This window comes from Thrips palmi, unplaced genomic scaffold (assembly GCF_012932325.1).
Source record: "Thrips palmi isolate BJ-2018 unplaced genomic scaffold, TpBJ-2018v1 HiC_scaffold_17, whole genome shotgun sequence".
NCBI lineage: Eukaryota > Metazoa > Arthropoda > Insecta > Thysanoptera > Thripidae > Thrips > Thrips palmi.
In genome coordinates this window covers 3586059-3607463 of record NW_023144626.1, presented here as the reverse complement: position 1 = coordinate 3607463, position 21405 = coordinate 3586059, and the positions used below count along the sequence as shown (strand labels likewise).

Genomic DNA, 21405 nt, shown 5'->3' with positions numbered 1-21405 from the left:
GCATCGAATCAGGCCGAGCAAGACGAGCAAGACGCGCGCGCGGGAAAATTAAAAATTAGTCCTGCCGGGAACAGGTCGGGCGGGCGTCGTCTTCGTCCAGCAGCCTTCGTCACCGTGTCCACGGCGATGCTCTGCCTCACGTCTGCCCCGGCCCGCCGGCCGGCCTCACCGAAACGTGATTAAGGCTAATAATTTTATAAATCTCATTTGCCGGCAGCCGTTTTAATCACACGGGCCACTGGGCACGCGGCACCGGGCCGACTATTGACAGCCGGCGGCAGGCCGAGCCTTGCAGGCCGGGCCGGCACACTGGCCGCGGGGCGCGGACGACGTCGAGGCGAGGCGGGCTTTAATTAGCGGGCCGGCCACCTGTTTGCCGGTTTCTGCCGCGCGGTTTGGCAGTGTAGGCATTACGGGTATTATGCATGGCCGCGTAAGGCCGGCGCTTTCAGTTTCACGTGTGATCCGTTTAATGCCCTCTTGTCAATTATAAGGCAATGAATAATCCGGCGGGCTGGCTGCCTGGCTGGCTGCCTGGCTGGCGGGCTGCCTGGCTGACCGGGCTGGCGGGCAGGTTGGCGGTGCTGCGCCGCCGCGCGCGTTGCGGAAGGCCAGGAAGGCCAGGAAGACGGGCGGGAAGGCCCTTGCAAAGCCAGATAGAGATACGGACGCCTCCCAATGAAAACACCTTTCTGCATGACCAGGGTGGCGATGATTTACGAGCGCCCGCGACGACGCCCCGCCCCGCCCCGCCCCGCCCCGCCCGCCTTTCTCCAGGGGTGCAGGCCTCCGGTGGGGTGGCGACCGGCCCTTCGTTTTAGTTGCTCTCCTGCTCGGCTTGTCGTTATTTTTTTTACCATCTTTCTTTTCTGCCCCGCCTTAACGATCTTTTTCGCACGCCGTTGCAGAGAAGGGCGGTGCGGGGCGGGAAAGGGCGTTCAGGCGCCCTTCTAACAGGTAAAGAGGATGGCCCTGGCCGGACCCTGGCCGTGGCCCGGCCCGGCCCCAAGGAGGTCGGTGAGGTGGTACCCTTCTCCGCATTCCTCTAATTATGTATGCATAGCTTTAATTTAAAAGCGGCCAGGGAAAGGGAAAGGTGGAGGGGGCAAGGCTTGCGTCGTCCTCGTCGCCGTGGCCGTGGAATGCAGCACCGCAGCACCGGCGACTCGAAACAAAGTGCGTGTCCGCGGAGGAGGCTGTGGCGGCGTTGGCGGCCCTGCTGATCGTCGGCCACCGGAATAAGAGGTGTTTTGAAATTCCGGTCTCGGCCGCCCCGCTCCGAATGCGGAGTGAGGAGCGAACGCCGCGTTCCGTTTTCGCTGCTTCGCCGGCTTTGTCCCGTTCCGCGCGTCGCACGGCGTCACGGCGTCACGTGTGGCCCGCGGTCGCGAGGTCAGCGGCACGGGCCTCGCGCCGTCTCTCTCGCACTCGCGGAGCGTGCCGCGGGGGGTGCGAGAGAGACGGCGCGTCGGTACACTGTTTTTTGTGCCGGCCGGTGGAAGCGATTGGCGTTGAGGTGAGCAGGCGACCCGGCGCGGCCTGGCCTGGCCCGGGGAAGCGATTGTTTCGTTTCGTTGCCTTCGTTCCTAATCAATTGCTCACTTCCCTTTCCCCCGCCTGCCTGCTTGCCTGGCTGCCTGCCTGCCTGCCCCGCTGCGTGCGTGCGAGTGTCTGCCGTGTTGCCTTGCATGCTTGAACCGTATAATGCTCCACGCCACGGGCTTGCCCAGGCTTGCCCAGGCTTGCCCAGGCTTGCCCCCCTTCGCTCACCTTTTCCTGTCTTCGACCCCCCAATATGGAACGTGGCACCCCCAGCGGTTCTTTTTAGGGGGCCAGGGGAGTGTTTTGCACTTATAGCACACTGGAGAGAAGTGTAGCGCCCTGGCGGACTAGACCGGGAAAGTGCCTTCGCGACCAGGCCGACCGGGCCGACCAGGCAGGCGCTGAAAGGCAAGGGCCAAAGTAAGTACCGCGGCGTACGGGGCGGCCGTCCCTTGCTGCTTAGGCTGCACGCAAGGGCGGGGCGGGGCGGGGCGGGGCGGCCACGCAAACCAACCATCACCGCGCGGAAGGAATCAAAATGTAAATTGGTGAGGCAGGCGTTGGCCGTGCCTGGGCGGGGGCGGGGCGGCGCACCCCTCGAACGTTTTAATGTCCTTTCCCTCCTTATGACTTGTTCTTTCCCTCGCTACGCGCTGCTACGCGCTGCTGTACGCCCCCTTTTATCCGACCGCATTCGGCAATCGCGTCGCGTCGCGTGGGGTCCACAAATTGAAATGTATTGGATTTCTGGAATCACTTTGAAGTTTGGCGCCACCCGCTGCGCCCGGGCCCGGCTTGGGCTGGGCGGGGGCTCCGCGACGGTCGGTCGGCGGGCCGCCCGGTCGCGGACACGGTCCCCGGCGCGGCGCTGCAGGCCGCGGTGGCGGTGGGCGTGGCGGTGGCCGAAATAAAGTGGCCCGTTTAAGGTATTTTATGGCGGTGCCCCGGAATGAAGTTGTTCATCATATCGCGAAGTAGTACGCTAGTGCGGCACCAGCCACCTCGCGCAGACCACTCGGAGTACGTCGTCGTCGCACTGCCTGGCCTTGCCCGGCCGCCCCGCGTCCGACGTCCAATCAAGACGGCGCTGATTGCGTTCCCTGTTTTATCACTAAATTAGCTATTATGTCCGGTGCGCGCTAATGATGATTGGTCGATCGTCGCTACTGTCTGCAGCCGCTTGTTCCACGTGAAGAATGATTGGGGGGGGGGGGCTTTTTAAGGAGTGTCGCCGCTCCGCCTTCGAGAGGCTCTTCAGCGCGGAAAGGCCGTTAGAATAAGTAAAAGTGATGCATTGATTTTTTGTTGTTTGGAGGGTTTTAAGTAGAGCTTGACCGTCGATCGCACCCACTTTCGCTGAACTCCCATTTTTTCTTTCTTGTCGTGGATGTGAGTGGTCGCGCGGCGAGCACTTTTCAGCCTCTGCCGCGCGGGGCGAGCGGGGCGACGCACCCCTTCCCTGGCGGCACGGTCACTGAGCGATATGTCCATTCTGGCCCGGCTGGCGCCAAAAAAATGGATCCCCTTGGCGCTGTCTCGGCCGAGGTCTGCCCGGCGCGCCTCGGCGCCGCGCGAACACTTCACCTCGTTCGCGCCTGCGAAGTTGTCCAGGGTGGCCGAGCCGGGCCGAGCCACGCCAACCCCCTCGCGGGAGCAAACACGGTTATTGTTGTTTGAACTACTGCTGCCCGGCCGCCGCTGCCCAGCTGTTTGTTTTGGCGGCCAGTGCAGCGTGGCGGCACCGCATGCTCTGTCTCTCTCGCACCCCCGCGCCGCGCCCCGAGGGTGCGAGAGAGACGGAGCGCGGTTCAGAATCAGCCTGCGGCCTGCGGGCGACTCGAGGGGCGATTTCTTGCGCGTCATCGCACGTAATAACAACACACACTCACGCAGTCACGGACCGCGCAGAGGGTGTCTGTGGTGCCACCCTTTCGCGGAGGCTGCCGTACCCGCCCCTGGCGCCCTCGCCCTGCCCAGTGCCCGGTGCCCGCCAGGTAGCTCACCCGTTTTCCACGAGCTTTCAAAGACTAAATTTTTAACTCCTTCATCCTTAACATTTAAAGTGGCCTTGGCAGTGTAGCGTCTCAGTTCCGGCCTTTGTCGCGGAGGTTCGGCGCCGTGCATTACAGGTGCCATCCTCTCCTCGCCGCGGTGGCCGGGTGCGGCGCGCCGCACGATTTGACGTAAGACGACGGAAAAAGGCTGCGGTGTAACCACGCGGCCAAGGCACTGCCAGGCACTGCCAGGCAGGGCACTGCCAAGGCCGCCGCGGTCTCCCCGCGCCACCCATGTGGGGCCCGGCCCGGCCCGGCCAGACGCAATGAGGTGTGTCCATGACGGCCCGGACGACCGACCGAGGACCGACGGCGGCGTGACCAACGCGGCCAACGCGGCGGCGCCTTTCCGTAAATGTTTCTTTCAAGTGCGATTGAACTCGTTTTGTGGTGAAGACGTTTGGGGGCTCCGCGCGGTGGGGCGGCGGGGGCCCTCGAGCCGCGGCTCGTCTCCATTTCATGCATGGGCTCTTTCAATAGCGGCGACCGCGGGGCGGGGCGCCAGCGCCGCTCTCTCGCGGGGCGTCCCGCAGGCCGCGGGGGCGCGAGAGAGACGGAGGCCACTGCGGGGGTAATGGACCGCGCGGACGTCCAGATGCCTTTATAATAAGCTGGTCGCCCAAAGTCCGGAATGATGGACAAGTGTGTTGTCTTGGTGGGCGCGCTGGACGGGTCGAGCCGCCCGGTCTGCAAGTCACGGGCGAGGGGCCGCCGCGGCAGGTGGCGTGTTGCCGGGTTCGAGTCCCGGGTTCGAGTCCCGGCCGGGGCGGGGCTGCCTTGTTTTGTGCGCACCGTTAAGGCCCGTCCGTCTGGCAGTGCAGTCGTTGCCGTCGTTGCCGGCACTGCGCACCCCTTTGGCCCCGTGCGTTTTTTCACCGCCCCCTCGCGCACAATGGGCCCTCTTGGTCTACTTTCTTTTCTCGATACAAGCAGCTATCGCTAACAATGGGCCAGTCGAACGGTGGGGATAAGAGGCCTGCAAGGGCCTGTAAGGGCCTGTGAGAGGGGCGGTGGGGGGAGTGAGCAAGGCCAGGCCCCGGGCGGCCTGACCGGGCCTGACGGACGGGTACGCGGCTACGCGGCGGGGAGGGGGCGGGGTACCGGCCGGCTGCTGAGTGGAGACGGGAATGGGACTGATGAAACTAGAGATAGGCTGGGAATCCTCGGGGACAGAGTCGGAGGGACCAGGGACTCCGGAGATGACGGGGGCGATTGGGACATTGAGACTGTTATTCGGAAAGTTGGCTGCGTCGTCGCTGGAACAGGGTATGCCGTGCGGCGTCGGCGTCTCCCCCAGGCACCACCGCCAGTGCACCGCCACGGCCCCTTTTTTCGGCGCGTTGTGGGTATGTTATGGGCGCTGCACCGCGTAAACCAGCGCGCCGGTGCAACCGCGTGCGGCACGACGGCACCGCACCGGCATCGCGGCCTGGAACGGCGCGGCCGGGCCCACGGCCAGGCGGCGTATCGACGTAGCCACCCCTCGGGGGTGGGAAGGGCGGCAGGGCGGCAGGGCGCGGTGGGGAGGGCCGGGGAGGGACGCGCCCTACGATTGGAAGGGCTGCTGTCGCGGCCACTCCCCTCCCCTGCCCCTTCGCGGGCACGGCCGCCAGGCCCCGCCGCCAGGCCCCGCCCTGCGCCACTCTCTCGCTCGCCAGCTTGCCACCCCCTGGCGCTCCTGGCGGGGCTGCTCGACGCCGGCCTCTTCTGCCCACCCACCCACCTCGGCCAAACTCTCCCGCGGGCCTCCCGGATGCTCGGCCTGCTCGGTGGCCGAACCGCGTGTCCTTTTCCGTATTATTTCGCTTTCTACTGAAATAGTTGGCGGTCCGGCCGAATTCCGCAGCGCAGTTGTGCCCCCTCCCCCCTCCCCTCCCGGTCGCCGCTCCGCCGCTGCGCAGCCGGGCCGGCCGGCGCCATCTTGCCGGTCTTATCATTCATTTACGTGCGACCCCCTCCAAGTGACCGGTTGGAAGGTCGGCCAGGCCGTCCGAAAGGCCGAAAGGAGAGCCGCGGCGCGCCGGCCGGGCTGATGATCTGGGCGGGGCGGGGCGGGGCGGGGCGGGGCGGAGCGCTTAGCCCGTATCGGAGGCATCAGAGCCGAGCGCGGCCGGCGGGGCAGCGAGCGCCCCAGCCAGTCTTCATATCTGAGTGACTTGCTCCAATAATGGAGGATCCGTGTCGGCCCGGCTCTGCCCTGCCCTGCAGACTGATTCCGAGAGTCGCTCTCGTTGCTCCGTCTCTCTCGCTCTCGCGGGGGGGCCCGCATAGGCGCGAGAGAGACAGAGCGCTGCCTCGCATTATCATTCTATTTATTTATTCGCTGGGCGAGTGCAAGCGCCTCCATCTTGCCGTCCCGGCCGTCCCGGCTTCGACGCCCCGATCGCCTGACTCGCCGCTGGGAACGCTTTCAAGTTTGGAATTGAGGCGACTTGAGCGGCCAGGCACTCTCTCTGTCTCTCTCGCACCCCTGCGGTACGCGGCGTGAGTGCGAGAGAGACGGCGGCCGGCGACCCGGTAAATGAAGAGCTGAGGCACAGCGACGCCAACGCCGCGAGGTACGCGAGCCGTCCAGAAGTGTCGTCCCGAAGTTGTGGGATCATAACAAGGCGCGTGGTGGCGGGGCGACGCGGGGCGTCGCGGGGCGTCGCGGGGCGCGGCGGCATGGCGTGGATTTACTGCTGTTGGGACAGGTCAGCGCGTGGGCGGGCGTCCCCCCTCCCCCTCTCCTCTTCCGGGTACCTTTCCCCGCGCGTCGAGCCGCGCACACCATCACTCGGTCTGGGTGTCTCGGCGGAGAGAAAGAAACTGCCAAGGACAGTGTCCGTGTCTCTCTTGGCGTCCTCCGCGCCCGGGGTGTCCGTCTGTCGTGTTGCTGCTCTCGCTGCGTTCAGGTTTCTCACGGGCGTCATAATAATGACCGTCGTGTGTGCCGGCCTGGCGTGGCGTGGCGTGGCGCCGCCATTTTCCAGTTAGAGGGCGATAAATCTCTGGGCGGCGAGGCGTGGCGGCGCAGCGGCCGCGTCCCGAAGGCCCCAAAGCAGCAGGGCGCGGAGCGGGCGGCCTTGGCCAAGGCCTCTGGCGGCCTCTGGCGGCCTCTGGCGGGCACAGGCCTCGGACCTGGCCGGGTTCACTGCGCTCTGCTTAGCCGCGATTTAGTGACCTGTTGAGGTCGCGGCGACAGCTTTGGCCGAGATCTGGTGCGAGGCCGGCGAGGCCGGGCCGCGCCGTGACGCATGCCCTGCAACTTTTCTGGCGCTGGCTCTGCGAATGCCGTGGCGGGCGGTGGTGACCGCCGCGGTGCCGGTGGCCGCGCTGGCTCGCCGGCGCGCTGGCCGGGCTCCATTGATATTGAAATAGATTCTGGGCCGTTTAGCACTGTGCCAACGCCCTGTCTGCCAGTCACGTGTCCAGCGGCCGGTGTTGAACACGGCGGCACACTCTTCGGATCGCCAAGGATTTTTTTTAACGCGGGTTTTGCTTTGTTTTGCAGGTAAATGGTGCCCGCGGCGAGAGTGGTCGTCCCCTGTAGACGCGAGAGCGGCGGCCACGGAAGCAGCGCGGCGGGGGGTCCTCTACTCATCAGTGTTCCTGGGGTCACCGGGCGGCGAGTACAACTCCTGTAAGTACACGCTGCATGCCTGCATATACAGTGTCGCGGCGGAGGCGCGCAACAACACCTCGGCGACGTAATGACGATGTCGATGCCGGTAGTAATTGCCGGCTTGACCGTCGGTGTCTCGGCAAGCGATAGCGCGGCCAGCGAGCCAGGCAGTACCCGCTTACCGCCACGCCACGCCCCCGCCCGTCGCTAGGCAACCGTCTCGCACCGCCTCCCGTCACCGACGGCCCGGCACGGCCCGGCACGCCGCTGCCGGCGCGTTGCGTTGCGCCACCGAGCGGCGCATGCGCGCGCTCTAGCGGCCGCGTCCCGAGTCTCTGGCGCGGCGGTCGACGCGGAGGTGCGCGCCCCCCACTCCGCGACGCCGCCGCGTTGCCGCCCCCCTCCAGCGCGGCGCGGGCGGCGTTGGGCCCCGGCCTCTGGCCGCTCACTCTGCCGGCCGGCTTCGACGGGCACTGCACTGCCTAGCGGGGGCAGCGCGGCGCCGCCGGCCAGTGGACGGCGAGGCGAGGCGAGCCTGGCCGTGGTTGGACATCGCGCGCCACCATGCGCCGCACTGAGGCCCAATCACGCGCGGATGGACGCCGCCGTCGCCAGGTCGCCGTCGTCACCCCGTCACCGGCACGGCCTCGGCGTCGACGGCGCCCCCGAATGCATAATAAAGTTGGTGCGAATGTGGGTGTGTGTTCTTGTCGAGTGGCGGTCTGGCGGGTGAGCGGCTCTAGCCCTCGATTTCCTACCCTCCCCGATTCGCCGAGCGAGAGAGAGAAAGAGACCCCTCTGCTCGGCGGCCTCCGCGCCCTCCGCGCCGGTGCCGCAGTCTGCGGTCTGGAGTCTGACCTCCGGGCCCTGGCGGCCTGGCGGCCTGCGCCTCGTGGCCTCCACTCTCCCCGCATCCTTCTGCCTGCAGTTGACGGCTCGGAAAATCAAGTGATGCTTTTTATACCCACCCCCTGGCCGGGCCAGGGCCTCTCTTCCGCGTTCCGTCTCCTCTGCCCGGACATCTCTGTCTCTCTTCCTCTCTCTCTCTCTCTCTCTCTCTCTCTCTCTCTCTCTCTCTCTCCTCTCTCTCTCCCTCTCTCTCTCTCTCTCCTTCCCTCCTCTCACACCATCCTTGGCCTTTGTAGGCCGCACATCGCCGTGGGTATTTTATTCTTTGCACTGTTTTTTTTCGGCTTTGATTGCATGTTTTTGAAAATCTCTCTCCCAGCGCGCAACGCGCGGTCCAGTTGATTAACGGGGGTGAAAATTTACGTCGGGCGTAAATTGAAAACGCGGAACGATTAAGAAGCACAAGCAAGAAAGGCGCGCTTTCCCGGCCGGCACGGCACGGCACGCGGCGCCGCGTCGGGCGGAATCAAAACTAAACCGCACGTGAAATTGGCCCCGAGACTGACAATGACAGGCGAGGAGGGAAGACAGAGGCCTGAATACAAACCCGCGGGAGGGAATGCTGTGTGTGTGTGTGTGTGTGAGCGCCAAGGGGTGGTTGCTTGCGTGTGCATGTGAGGAGTGGCGGAGTTCGAAGCGGGGGAAAGGAGAAAGGGTTGTGTGTGTGTGTGTGTTTGTTTGTGTGTGTGTGCGCGCGCTCGTGCCACGGCATGGCCGGGCATGGCCCTATGGTTTGCCTCGCCCACGCCCGGCACTTCTGACGCGGTGCACGGCTCTTTTATAAATATATCGCCCCGCGGCGAGGGTGAACCAGCCAGCCAGCCCGTGTCGTTTCAGCGGTGCCGCGCTGGTGCCGGCCGGCCTGCCGCGTCCGTGTGCGTGCGTGCGTGTGTGTGTGTGTTTGTGTGGCTGGGAAAAGTTGAAAAGAGTCGCTGGCTGGACGGTGCCCTGGCGGTACAAAGGGCGCCGTGAGGGCTCCATGGGGTTCATGTCGCCCCCGCCGGTGCCATGGCGTGCCATGGCGTGCCATGGACACCGCGCTCGCCACTCCCCGCTGACAAATGACGCGCTTGCATCGGTGTCCCTTTGTCCCCCCCCCCTTTTCTTCGCCCTTTCTCTGCGGTCGGCTGGGCCGGGGGAGGGGGAGGGGGGAGTCGCCTTCGTCTTGGCAAAGTTCCTTTCTTCTCATGCGCGAAAAATGCCAATTTGGCGCATCAAACGCCTCGGCTCGTCGTCGCTGGGCTTCGCTCGGGACGCGCCGGTGCGGCCGGCCGGCTGATTCAAAAGTACGGGCCGCGGTGGCGACGCTGGCGGTCTGGCGGCCCGACACCCTGCGCTCTGTCTCTGTCGCACCCCGACCGGAGGCCGCCCCGAGTGCGAGAGAGACGGAGGGGCACTGCTCGGCATCAGCCAGCAGGGCAGGACACGGGCGTCTGAAGCGGCAAAAGCAGTAATAATAGCTGGCGTGGCGCGAGAGGGGGGCGGGGAGCGGGAAGGGGCGACGCGGTTGACGCCTGCCGTGTCTCCGACCGACACCGCTAAGTTTAGCGGCCGCGCCGCGCGGAGAGACCGTCACCTCAGAAATAGTCACCCACGCCCCTCCGCGGCCGTGGCAGTGCCGTGGCAGCGCGGCCATGCCGTGGCGGCCATGCAGTGCCTCTCCCTTCGGAACGCCTTCCCTCCCAGCGGCCTTCGGGCACCTTCGGGCACCTTCGGGCTCTCCTCGGCCAGCTGCGTGGGAGCGCTAGCGCTATCGGGGCGGAGGGACTGACCCGACGATACCCCGCGCTCGAGGGACGCCGCGGGCTCCGGTCGAGCGCGCGTCCTCTCGAGCGCGGGGTATTGACGCGTTCAGTCCCCGCGAGGATGCGTGTCTCCGAGAGTAAACCCTGCAATCGCTGGAACGGCGTCAGGCAGATTCGGAACAGCTTTCATCGCGCTGTCACTCTCGCACTCATAGGGAGCCCCCAAGGACACGAGAGAGAGCGATGAGGCGCCGGAACGCGGAATCGTTGTGACTGCGTCGACTGCGTCCGGCTCCTGTCGCCCTTGGCAGTGTATTATTTGCTTTTTGACAATCTGGACGTGTGCGTGGCCGCGTTCGTGCCGCCAGCCGTGTGTGCGTGTGTATGTGTGTGTGTGTGTGCGAGCGGGCCGTGCGTGTGTGCCCGCGCGTGCGACCGTGCGGCCGAGATGCGCCCGCCATTGTCAACAGAGAGGGGCCGCTTGGCCGCTTCGGCGTGCCGCGTGGTGCCGCGTGGCCGTGCATGGCCAAACACGCATACTCGGTGCCCCGGCGCGTATTTTCGTGTGGGAAGGGGGGGGGGGCAGTGTGGGTTGCGTGCGCGCCGCGGTCAGTGGGCTTAGCTTTTCGGAGGGACTCGGCCGCCGCCGGCCCCTCGGGAAGGATGAGTCGTGGGAAGGGAAGGGAAGGGTCAAGGTGCAGTATGTCCGCGGCCCGCAAATTGCCCAGTTCCGCGCACGATGCCGCGGACCGCAGAGAAATCGCCGCGGGACTCTTCATAGTTCCGCGCGCCACCGCTTTCGAGAACGCTGCTACGTACTCTTCTTCCCTTCCCCGTTTGTGGCTTTTTCTTGCTCCTTTTTCCCGGCCTTTTCCCGGCGTGGCCGCTCCGCGCTGCGCGCTGCGCCGTGGAGCGGTGCGGTGCTCGCAGCGAGGCGGCCTGTGAGGCACACTGTGAGGCAGCGAGCCGGGCCGTCTGCCGCGGCGCTCCGAGCGCGCACCAGACGAAGCGACGCCCTGTCAGTCAAAGAAGGGCCGGCGGAGCGCGGCGCGCGGGGGGGAGGGGGGCGGAGGGGGGCGTAATTGGTGCCTAAGGTGTATGATGGGTAGTTGATGGCCGGTCGGCCGTGCAGCCCTTGTTTATACCCTGCGAACGCGCTGCGCTGTGTTTATGCCCCGCCACCCAGGCCCGGCCCGGCCCGGCCCAGCCGACCCGTGACGTCGCCCAGAGTATTCTTGGTGGCGATTTCGATTTTGCGAACCAATGAACCGCGATAGTGTCTTATCGACGCATCTACGCCCGCGGCGGGAGGCAGGGAGTGCCCGTGGTGCTGGACGGGTTGGCGCCGCCGCCGGGGGGTTGGGCCAGCCAGCCGAAGAGGTGCGCTTTGCGAAACGGCTGCCGTGGTTACTGAATGGACCTGGCGGAGCCGCCAGGCAGGAGTCCGAGCACCGCTCTCGCTCGCATTCACAGGGCGTCCCGAAGGGGTGCGAGAGAGACAGAGCTCTGTTCGGAATGAGCGCGGTGCCGCGCTCCAGATCTTGCGTCACTGCTTGAAAGGAATCGAGATCTCATCGGCGGCGACGCGGCGACCATGGCGTGGACGGACGGTGCGGGGGCGGCCGACGGACGGACAGACAGACAGACCGACCGCGATAAATCTGGGAGAAGTGGGAGGGGATTTAGCGGCTTTTGTGACAGTGTACCGCGTGCGTCATCGGCCGCATTCTTGAGGGACGGCCGGCGCAGCCCTGGCCCTGCGCTGCCCTGCGCAGCCCGGGCCATCACCATGTTAGGCCCCGGGCGGCCGTGAGGGCACGGCACGGCAGGGCACGGCAGGGCACGGCAGGGCACGGCAGGGCTCGCTCCGTCGGGACGGTACGGTTCAGTCTCCCATGGCGGCGCGGCGGGTTTGAGGCAGGGACTGTCATCGGCTTGGGCTGCGCCGGGCTGCGCTAGGACGGGGTGCCTCACGCCCACACCCTGGTTGGAAACACCGTTTCCGGCTGACCGGGCGCGCTTTTCGGCTCGGACTGTACCTGAACAGGTGCCGTATGGACGTCCGTGCTGGCCGTGCTGGCCGGGCAGGCCCTGGGATGAGGCCCGGCCCGCCGCACCGGTCCCGGTGGAGCCTGGGCCCCTCCCTGTGCCCCTGGGCGATGTATGTTGCGTGGAGCGGGGCGGCGGGGCAGCGGGGCCCGGCAAGGTGGAGGGCTAGCCCGGCAACGCTCAAAGCAACTCTGTGTTGCATCCCGGCAACATTCGTGCCTCCTTTATGTACCGGGACGCTGCTGCACTGCGCTGCGCCCGTCTTTGAATCGTTAATTTATTTTTTAACTCTTTGCCTTTTTCCCTCCGTTCCTTGGTCGTTTTGCCCCGTTGTGGCGGTGCTGGCGGCGCAGGCGGCCGAGCAGCTGGGCGCGCTGATCCCGGCAATGATCCCCGTCACACTCGCGGGGCGCTTGGCGCGATCGGCGCGCCGGGGCGTGGCGGCGCGTAGCGGACCGTGGCGGGGCGGGGCGGGGGGCGGGGCGGCGGTGGGGCGGGGCGGGGCGGGGCGGGGCGCAGGGGAGGGGTTGAACTTTGACGCGCTATTTCAGTGCGCTGCTGCGCTGCTGTCCGCCCTGCTTGTTTTCGCGCCGCGTTCCTTGCACTTGTAGCGTCTGCCCCCCCCCTCTTTTATCCCACCTTTACACGCGCTGCCCGTTCCGAGCGTGGCCGCCACATTATTGGACGCTTTTGCCATATCGGTCTCCGCCTGCCCGCGCCGCGTCTATTTTTTTGTCGGTTCGACCGTCGGAATGCGTGGGCCTCCAACACGCCTGCTCTCGTTTCAGAGTTCAGAGGCGCTTCGCACGTCGCCGCGCTGCCGGATATTTGGTGGCTATTCCTGACGAGGCGTGCGAGAGTTGGCGTCCGCGCGGGCGGGGCGGGGCGGGGCGGGGCGAGGCGGGGCGGGGCGAGGCGGGCACCACGACCTCGAATCCGGCCCGACGGCCCTTGCGTACGCGCACCGAGACCGCGGCCCGATCCCGCCCAGCTAAATCATGCGCCGAGTCATAACATCGGCAGGATGACTGAACTCGTATTAGCATCGGTAGCGGGTCCGAGTTGAATTATGGGCAGGTCTTTGCTGCCTTCACATCCGACTTTGTGCAACAACTGCAGCCACTGGCCTTGCCCGGCCGCTCCGCGCAGCTCCACGGCTCACGAGACCGGAATCGAAATTGATATGAATTAAGCCGTACGAGTGCGCGGCCTGCGTCACTAGAAAAAGCGGCATAGCGGCCGCAAAAAGCGCAGCCCAGTGACTCGTGTATTTTTGTCCCCGCAGTCTGGTTTTGTGTGTGTGAGTGTGTGTGTGTGTGCGCGCAAGTGTTCCATTTATTTTCTTTCATTGGGAGCTCGGCGAGGCAAGCGGCCAACCGATAATGCCTCCGTCAGTTTTGGAGCCGCGTAAAAAATATAACCGCCCGTATTATTATGTTGGTGGGACACCTAAAATTTTCAATTTTATTATTGTTGTCAGAATTTTTTTTTTCTCTGTGCGCGCGCGCGGAGTGTTTGTGGAAACGTGTTTGGCCGCCGGTAGTGGTACCCTCCATGGCTGGCCGTGGCGCGGTCGCCCGAATTTTGCCAATTATTCCGCTTGAAGCGCCCCGTCACACGGACAGTTGAATCAGTGACATCGCCGGCCTTGTTCCGGTGGCGCGGCGCGGCGTGGCGTGGCGCGGCGCGGCACGGACTGTACTTGTCAATCACTCGGCCCGCCGGCTGGGCTGGCTGGGCCGGGACGGCTGGGATGGCGGCGCTGGCGCGCTGGCGGGGTGGCCATTGTCGGCGAAGGGGTTGTCGGAGTCGCGTGGCACAGAGGCCCGGCGAGGCCGTCCGTGGGGGCGCGTGGCGTGCTTTGTTTTTCTTGCGGCCGCGCACCGCCGTGCTCCGCGCCACCAAGAAGACTGCGACTCTATTAAAAGGGTATTGTTGTCGCTCGTGCAGTTTTGAATGAGGGCAAAGTGCCTCGTGCTTGTTAGGCGCTCGTGACACGACGCCGGGGCCAGCAGCAGCAGTCATAATCGCCCTTTCTCTCTCGCGCGCGCCCCGAACGCGCTGCCAGCGCGAGAGAGAGAGAGAGGCTCTGTTCGGAACGATGCCGGGGTGATCGCTCGGAAGTGACTCGGTGTTATTGCAAAGGGGTAAATCCATAATCGTGGCGTGCGCAGGGCTGGGCAGTGCAGGCGACACGTTGATAGCGGCCAGTCTTCGCACGAGAGCCACGTCCAGAGATAGCATCTGCCGGACAAAATTCGTGTGTTCCTTGTTGGCTGTGTGTGTGTGTGTGTGTCGCTGTCGGTGGAATGCTCGGTGTTTGGATTTGAGTGAGGGGGAGGGGGCTCGCTCGGCTCGTGTGAGCGACTGTCGGCTTGATTAATGATGCATACAAAGTACTAAATTTGGCGTTCATGCATAGGAGCTTCAAAAATATACATACGCCCGACACGAGCGCGCGAACACGCCTCGGGACATCGCAAACACAAACGTGGGCGGAAAATCCGAAAATCCATTTTTATTCTTGTCTGTGTACAGAAAACAAGTCACACGCTCGCTCTCGCTCGCCGGCTGAACCGAACTCTAGCCAATTAAATTTATCCTGCCGTATTCTCTTTCCCCCTCTTTCTCTGAGCTTGATCATGCGCGCCCTCCCAATTTTTCTGACGTTCTTTTTCGTCGTTTTACATTTAATTTTTCTCGACTTCACTTGTTTATGCTTTCTCTTTTCTCTCGTGCACGTACCACCACCACCTGCCTGATTCGGAACAATTACGCCGATGATGCTCACGTCAAAGGGCTGTGTGACGCGCTGGTAACGGAGAGGTTGTGACCCGGTGCCGTGACGGTGTGTGTTTTGTGACGCGGCAAATGCGCCGGACGTTGTGGGTGCGACCCTTCCCCCTCCGTTCCCCCTTTCACTCCCCCCTCCCCTTCCCCCTCCCCTCGACCGGCGTGATGGCCGCCGCCCCGGCCCGCCCCGGCGCGCCTCAGCCTGGGTACAGGCGGTACAGGCGTACACGTATTGTCTGCTCACCTCGGATAATATTTCGCTTCGGCACTGCACTGAAAACCCGGCGCCCTTTTCGCGCTGTCCGCGCGGCGAGCCTTGCCGGTCACAGTGTGCCTGCGGTGGCGCGAACCGCGCGAGCGTACACACAAACGTACTTGACTCGGTGCAAACGAGCGTGCAGAAGGAGCCTTGAATCGACGGCGCGCGCGTCGGCCGTCGCGACGCCAAGTACCCTGTAGTAGTGTAGTGGCAGCACTCCGCGCCGCATGGCCGCATAGCCGGCCGGACGGAATACTAAACGGGGGTTTTATGGGTGTCTCTTAGTTTGTAAGCGGCGGTAGCGTCAGACGTCACGCACAGGGTGACTTACTCGTCAAAATTAGTTTTGGCGAAAAACGTTGCGTCCTGCTAGTGTTTTCACGGCCTGAATTTTCACTACTATCGCCATTTCATCGACGCTCCTTCACTATTTTCCTCATCTTTTCGCCTCTTCTTCTTCTTGCCATCTCGCTGCGGCTCTGCCGGCCGATTTGGCTTCGGAGAGACACTGGACTGTGTTGGCGCCGCGCCGTGCCGGCCGTGCCGGCCGTGCCCCTCGCTATGCGGTCGTGAGGCTGGCTAATTCGTTAGGGCCCCCTCCCGCCATGCAAATCACCGAGCCCCTGCCCCTTTCCCCTCGCCTCTTGACCCGCGCGTCGCGCAATCGTTCTCTCTCTTTTCTTTCTGTCTTGGGTCTGGCTGCACGGCCCGGACGGCCTCTGGGGTCTTTGTCACCAACTGCCATCGCGGGGCCGCCGCGCCGCCGTCCAGGCTGAGGCTTTCCATGGCGTGCGCGCCGTGCCCCGCCGCGCCCCGCCACTCTCTCCCCTCGGCGTGCATTCCTCTCGCTGCGCCGTCGGCGCGGTCGTCATGGTCCATGGCCGTCGTCGCCGTCATGGCCGTCGCCGTGGTCGTGGCTCAAGTTTGATCCCCTCGTTCGCGCTCGACCCGATCGACTTTGGACTAAAACCGTGTCGGCCGCGCGCTGTTTGTTGTGGTTGGACCGCATGGAGGGCGTGTGTGAGAGTGTGTGTGTGTGTGTGTGTGTGTGTGTGTGTGTGTGTGGGTGCGTGGGTGGTGGGGCGCGGCGCCGCGGTGCGCTGCGGGCGTACCGGTGTTTGTTTACACGGCGTTGCTCCTCCCACTGTTTGCTTTAGGCCTCTAGGCCTTCGCCTTCGGGCTCGCCTTCGGGCTCGCCTTCGGGCGGGCCTACTTTACGGAAATCCGACGCGTTGCTCGCGTTGCCTCGCGGTGCCCGTCCGCGCCGTCCTGGCGCTGGCGACGCGGGCGTCTCGGACGTCTCGGCGGCCGCCATGTTGTCGCGGCCAGACTCATTAGGTTTGACGACGGCAGACCGAGAGTCGCCGACTCTCGGAGTCAGTCTGCGGTGGCCGAGGCCCTGGCCGGCCCTGGCCAGGCGGCGTCGATGGGTTATATATACCCTTCTCTTTGAGCTGCTCGCTGTGGCCAGTGGAGCGGGCACGGCACCTCAGCTAATTGGCAACCAGTATCAGCAGTGGACGGTGGCGGGGCGGGGCGGGGCGGGGCGGGGGCCGCACGACGGTTGGAGCGGTCGCCAGCCGCCGCGGTGAAGGGCGTCGCCGTCCTGCGGGTGCCATTTGGTGCCATCGAGCAGTGGCGGTTACCATCGGCCGAAGAATTGACTCGTCGATACCCCACGCGTCAGGCAGTCACTTCGCCGCGAGTGCCTGCGGTCTACATCGCGCGGAGTAGTGACGGGTGAATTCCTCGGGCCGCGAGATGAGACGCCGCGCGGGGTATTGCCGGGGTCGCCGCCTGATAGAGGCCATCGCCGTCCGCCCCGCTCGGCTCGGCTCGGACCGGACCGCTTGGCAGCTGCGTCGCCGTCCGTCCGTCCGGCGTCCGGCTCGCGTTGTTGACTGTGCAGAATCCTCCTCATTGTCTCGATTCTCTCGATTCTCTCGATCCGCCATGACAATCGAGATTCATTGAGGCTCGTCGCGGTGAGGCCGGCCGAGTCCGTCGGACGACTGCGGACGACGCCAGCATCATGCATGTCTGGGGCGTGGCGGGGCGCGGCGGGGCGGGGACGGCTGCGTACCCTTTGACACCACTTGGCCGGGCTGGCTGCCTCGGCTGGCCGGCTGGCCGGCTGGCCGGCTGTCCCGCTGGAATGTGGCCGGCCCGTCCGAGCGCGCGCCTGTCTCGCGGCTGGGGCGCTGGAACGCTGGGGCCTCGGCTGGAAGGGCCCTGTTCGTTCTCACGGGGCTCCTCTTGGCCCTCGGCGCGGTGCTGCGCTGCAGCGTCCAGCCTGCAGCCCTCCAGGGCGGCCCCGGGATCCCCAGCAACGCGATGAGCTTCCTTGAGCCGACGATCCAACGTGACGCAAAACGGCTTGGTCTGGCGCTGGCGGCGCGATCCCGCTGCTGCTGAATCATGCCCCGCGCAGATTATCGGCTCTTTATTTATTTTGTTTTTTATCCTTTTCATTTTCTCTCTCTCTCTCTCTTTCTCTCTCCCTGCCCCTCGTCCCCCATACGGGCACCTAAAGGAGAGGTTTCCCCTCATCACGATGACGCGGCGCTTCGGCTGTTTTTAAAGAGGTGAGGCGCGGGCGGGCAGTGCGGCAGTGTAGTGCGCACCGCGGCACCGCCGCGGCATGTGAAATTCACACATGACCGCGGAGTCGCTGGACGGCTTGATCGCACTGACCCGCCGTAGTCTCCTCTCTCTCTCTCTCTCTCTCTCTCTCTCTCTCTCTCTCTCTCTCTCTCTCTCTCTCTCTCTCTCTCTCTCTCTCTCTCTCTCTCTCTCTCTCTCTCTCTCCCTCGCATGGCGACGAGAGCGCCCCGTGAGTGCGAGAGAGACGGAGCGACAAATCTTGAAGGCTCGGAAAACGCTGCTCATAATGATCGGCGAGGCAGGGCCCCGGCAGGGCCGCATGTAATGAGGTTGCCGTGGGGCGTCCTGGCGTGAGCCCGCCGGCCGGCCCGGCACTGCACTGTACGGAAGTGTGGAGCATGCCCAAGTCGGGCCGGTGGGAAGGAATAATGTAACGTGTATGATCGGCCGTGGCGCGCTTCCGAACGCCGCGCTCTCTCTGTCTGTCTCTCTCGCACCTCGGCGGGGCGCCCCGTGAGTGCGAGAGAGACAGAGAGACGACGGCCTTGTTCGGAATCGGCCTGCTGCAGCAGCGTCGTATCACGAGCGGATCATGTCCTGACAAGGCGCGTCCAGTACCTGGGAACAAATCCCGCGCTTGTTGTTGTTGTTGTTGTTGTTGGTGGTGCGCTTTCGCGAGGCGCTGCACGCGGCGATAGCGTCTGGGGCCGCGGCCAGCAGGCGGCCACCGTGCAGCGCGTTGGGCGAGTTGACAACTGTTAGTACCGATAAAGGGCTCCTGCAAGGACACGCCGACGACGTTGTTGGCGGCGGTGATGTTAGATCGCGACGACGGAGGTTCTTTCTATCCGTCGTGGGAGGACTTGGTGTGACTTTGGTACCAGCTGTGAGTTGCCCGCGGGTCCTAATCCATCCCATGTGTCGGACGGGGCGGGGAGGAGGGTGGTTGGGTGGCGCGCTCTGCTGGTGGCTGTGCTTCGCCCTGGCTGGGCTTCGCCCTGGCTTGGCCACGGCTTCGCACTACACCCCGCTCGGCCCGGCGCCGCTGCGTGTTTGTTATGCATGGGGAAACGCCCAGCTCAGGCCGGGGGAGACGACCCTCCAGCTCGCGATAAATGACTCATATGCAAACACATTTACGAAATGGGTGAAAGGGAAATTGGATCAAGGGAGGTAATGTTTAAAATGAGATTATATGAAGGGTTGCGTGGAGGATGACGGCGGCAGGGAGAGAGTGAGGGAAGCCCCCGCTGGGTGTCGCGACCGCTTATGGAAACAGGCTGATCGAGTTTGCTGTTCTTTTGTTTCCGAGTGGCGCGGCAGTGGCGCGGCAGTCCCTGACGTCCCCGACGGTCCCTGGAGGGAAGCAGTGTTATGGCGTGACTGGATTCCACTCCAATTATGCTCTAAAAGCCGTGCCATGTCGCTTACCCCTTCCCTTTTTTCCTTGTTTGCCACAGGTGATGCGAGCAACGCGAGTATCGGCAGCGGGGAAGGCACCGGCGAGGAGGACGAGGACAGTGGCGGCAAGAAGAGCCAAAAGAAGCGAGGCATTTTCCCTAAAGTAGCGACAAATATTCTACGGGCGTGGCTATTTCAACATCTAACGGTGAGTCTCTTTTTGTTTTTGTTTCGCCTCGTCTGGATTCCCTGGATTCTTCTCCCTTTGACACAACGCGTTGTTGCTGTTTTTTTTTCGTCGCGACGAAGACGAGGAGAAAGAAAAAGCTTTTGCGTCGGTGCGATCCATTAATCCCGAATGCATATTGGGAACGGTCACTTCCGGCACGTGTTGATACGGAGGGAAGGAGGGTGGCCGAAAGGGGTTCGGACCCCTCGGCCGGTCGTCTTGGACCGCCGCACTGGCGCGCAAAGCGTCGCAAAGTCTCCGGCCCCGCGCAGTAAAGGCCACGCAGCGGAGGAAATTCCGCGCTGCGACGGCCAATTTCGTGGGAGATATTGGTCCCGACCTGTCTGGCTACTAAATCAAGATTGTTCGCCCTTCTCCCTTTTCCCTCCTTTTTCCCGGCCCGGGATTAGAGCATTCGCGGCGTCTGGAAATTGAATGGGGGTCGCCGCGGACAAACACTGGGAAGACGCGCGGCCAACTTTTTTAAAAACTTTTCGTTCCTCTTTTTCTTTTTTTTTTTTCTCTCCGCCCGAGTCGTACTTCTGCGGCCCATTTCACCCGATCGGAGACAGGTCGTCGAACGGGCGGCGACGCGGCCCGGGCGGACCCTGGGCGGCCCGGCCCCAGGGCTTCTGTCTTAATATGATCCCTTATCTGCGCAAATACCAGCGCCCGTTTTCCATTTTCGCCCCGCTAATTCGTCTGACGCTCTCATTTTTATTTTTTCCCGCTTCCTTTTTTTCCTAACGGGCGTCTTTGAAAACGGCGCCGTACTCGGGGGGCGCGCGGCCGCGCTCTAATCTCATCATGGCTGCCCCGGTCGGAGACAACATCTCGGCGCGATTGTTTTTTTTATTTTTATGTTTTTTACCTTTTTTCTCAAGGAAAAGGACGCCAAACTTTGCGATAACGCTTTGACAATGTATTTTTTGTCTCGTTTGCGCCGGATTTCTACTTTTGCGCCTCACCCTTCTTCTACTAGCGCCTCGCCTCGGCCCGCCATAACTCGGAGGCTGCTTTGCGCGAGAAATTGAGGTCGAGGGGAGAGCTCTCTCGCGTCGCGTCTCGACCGTCTCGGCGAGCCAAGGCCCTTCCAAGGTCTTAGCGTGGCCGGCCTCTGACCCCTGTCGCGGTCCTGGATCCGGCCTGGATGGCGTCCTGGATGGCGTCCTGGATGGCGGCCCGGATGGCCCCTGCGCGGCCTCTTGGCGCCGTAGCCATACCGTTTGCACACCATATGAGCGCAACGGCCGCCGCGGCCCCTCTATATATTTCCATGATTTTTCCTCGCCGCGCGAAGGGCGCAGCCGAGGGGGAGGAGCGGATTTTTTTTTCGGTCGTCTTGGAACCTCCTTCCTCCCCGACTACTACATGTTCCCCGGCTTTCCCTGAGCCTCAGCCCCCGGACGGACTGGGCCCTTTTGAATGGCCCGGCCCGCGGCTATATACATAATGGAAATACTAGGCCAGCAAACACACGCACGCACGCACGCACACACGCGCGCGCCGCGCTGTTTACATGCTGGCGCGGTTTTTCCGCGTGCTGGCTCGGTGTCGGCCACGGCGCCTTACAAATTCTTCGACAGTCAGCACGAATAGTGGCGCCGCGCTGCGTCTGTGTGTGTGCGTCTGTGTGTGCGCGTCTGTGTGTGTGCGTGTTTGCGTACGCGTGCCTGCGGGCCGAGGCCTGGGCCCTGGTGTTGGGATGAATGACCACGGCGTCAAGTCCGGGTTGCTGCTGCCTGTCCGGCGTGTACACTCGAGTGGACGAGGGTCTGCCGTCGGCGTCCTCTCCGCCGACCGACCCAGCCTCCAGTAGTGCCTCCAGTCACACTAGTCCGCCCTCAAGGCCCTGTAGGTGTCCATTATGACGGATTAGGCTGTCATAGCGAGGGGGGGGGCCGCAGGGGCCGGCCGGCCGGGCCGCGCACCTACGCACAGTGTCCACCGCCACCCTTCCAGGCTTCCAGCGCTTCCAGCGCGCTAAGCTCACCTCGGCGCCACTCCGCCACTCGCTCTGCCCATTCCCCACTCCACGCCGTGCCACGCCGCGCCACGCCACCCCCATGCGTATCTGATGCTGCTGGCAGGCGGCGTTGGTTCCTTCCACTGCAGTCGTTTCCTCATTTCTCGGTCCATTTGGCGTCTTTTATTTTTTGCTTTTTTTTCGGCGCGTGGAACGGCGCGCGGGACTAAGCCCTGCCGGCGCTCGATCA

General features: G+C 64.0%; 1 protein-coding gene across 3 annotated transcripts in view; it reads left to right on the top strand.

Moving 5' to 3' along the window:
• LOC117643744 (homeobox protein homothorax) overlaps nucleotides 1-21405 on the top strand; it is a 135841-nt gene that overhangs the window by 76879 nt on the left and 37557 nt on the right. For all 3 annotated transcript variants that reach the window (XM_034382813.1, XM_034382814.1, XM_034382812.1), the window contains 2 exons: nucleotides 7090-7218; nucleotides 19020-19168. In XM_034382813.1, coding sequence (XP_034238704.1) covers nucleotides 7090-7218; nucleotides 19020-19168 — 278 coding nt within the window. The remainder of the gene's footprint in view (nucleotides 1-7089; nucleotides 7219-19019; nucleotides 19169-21405) is intronic.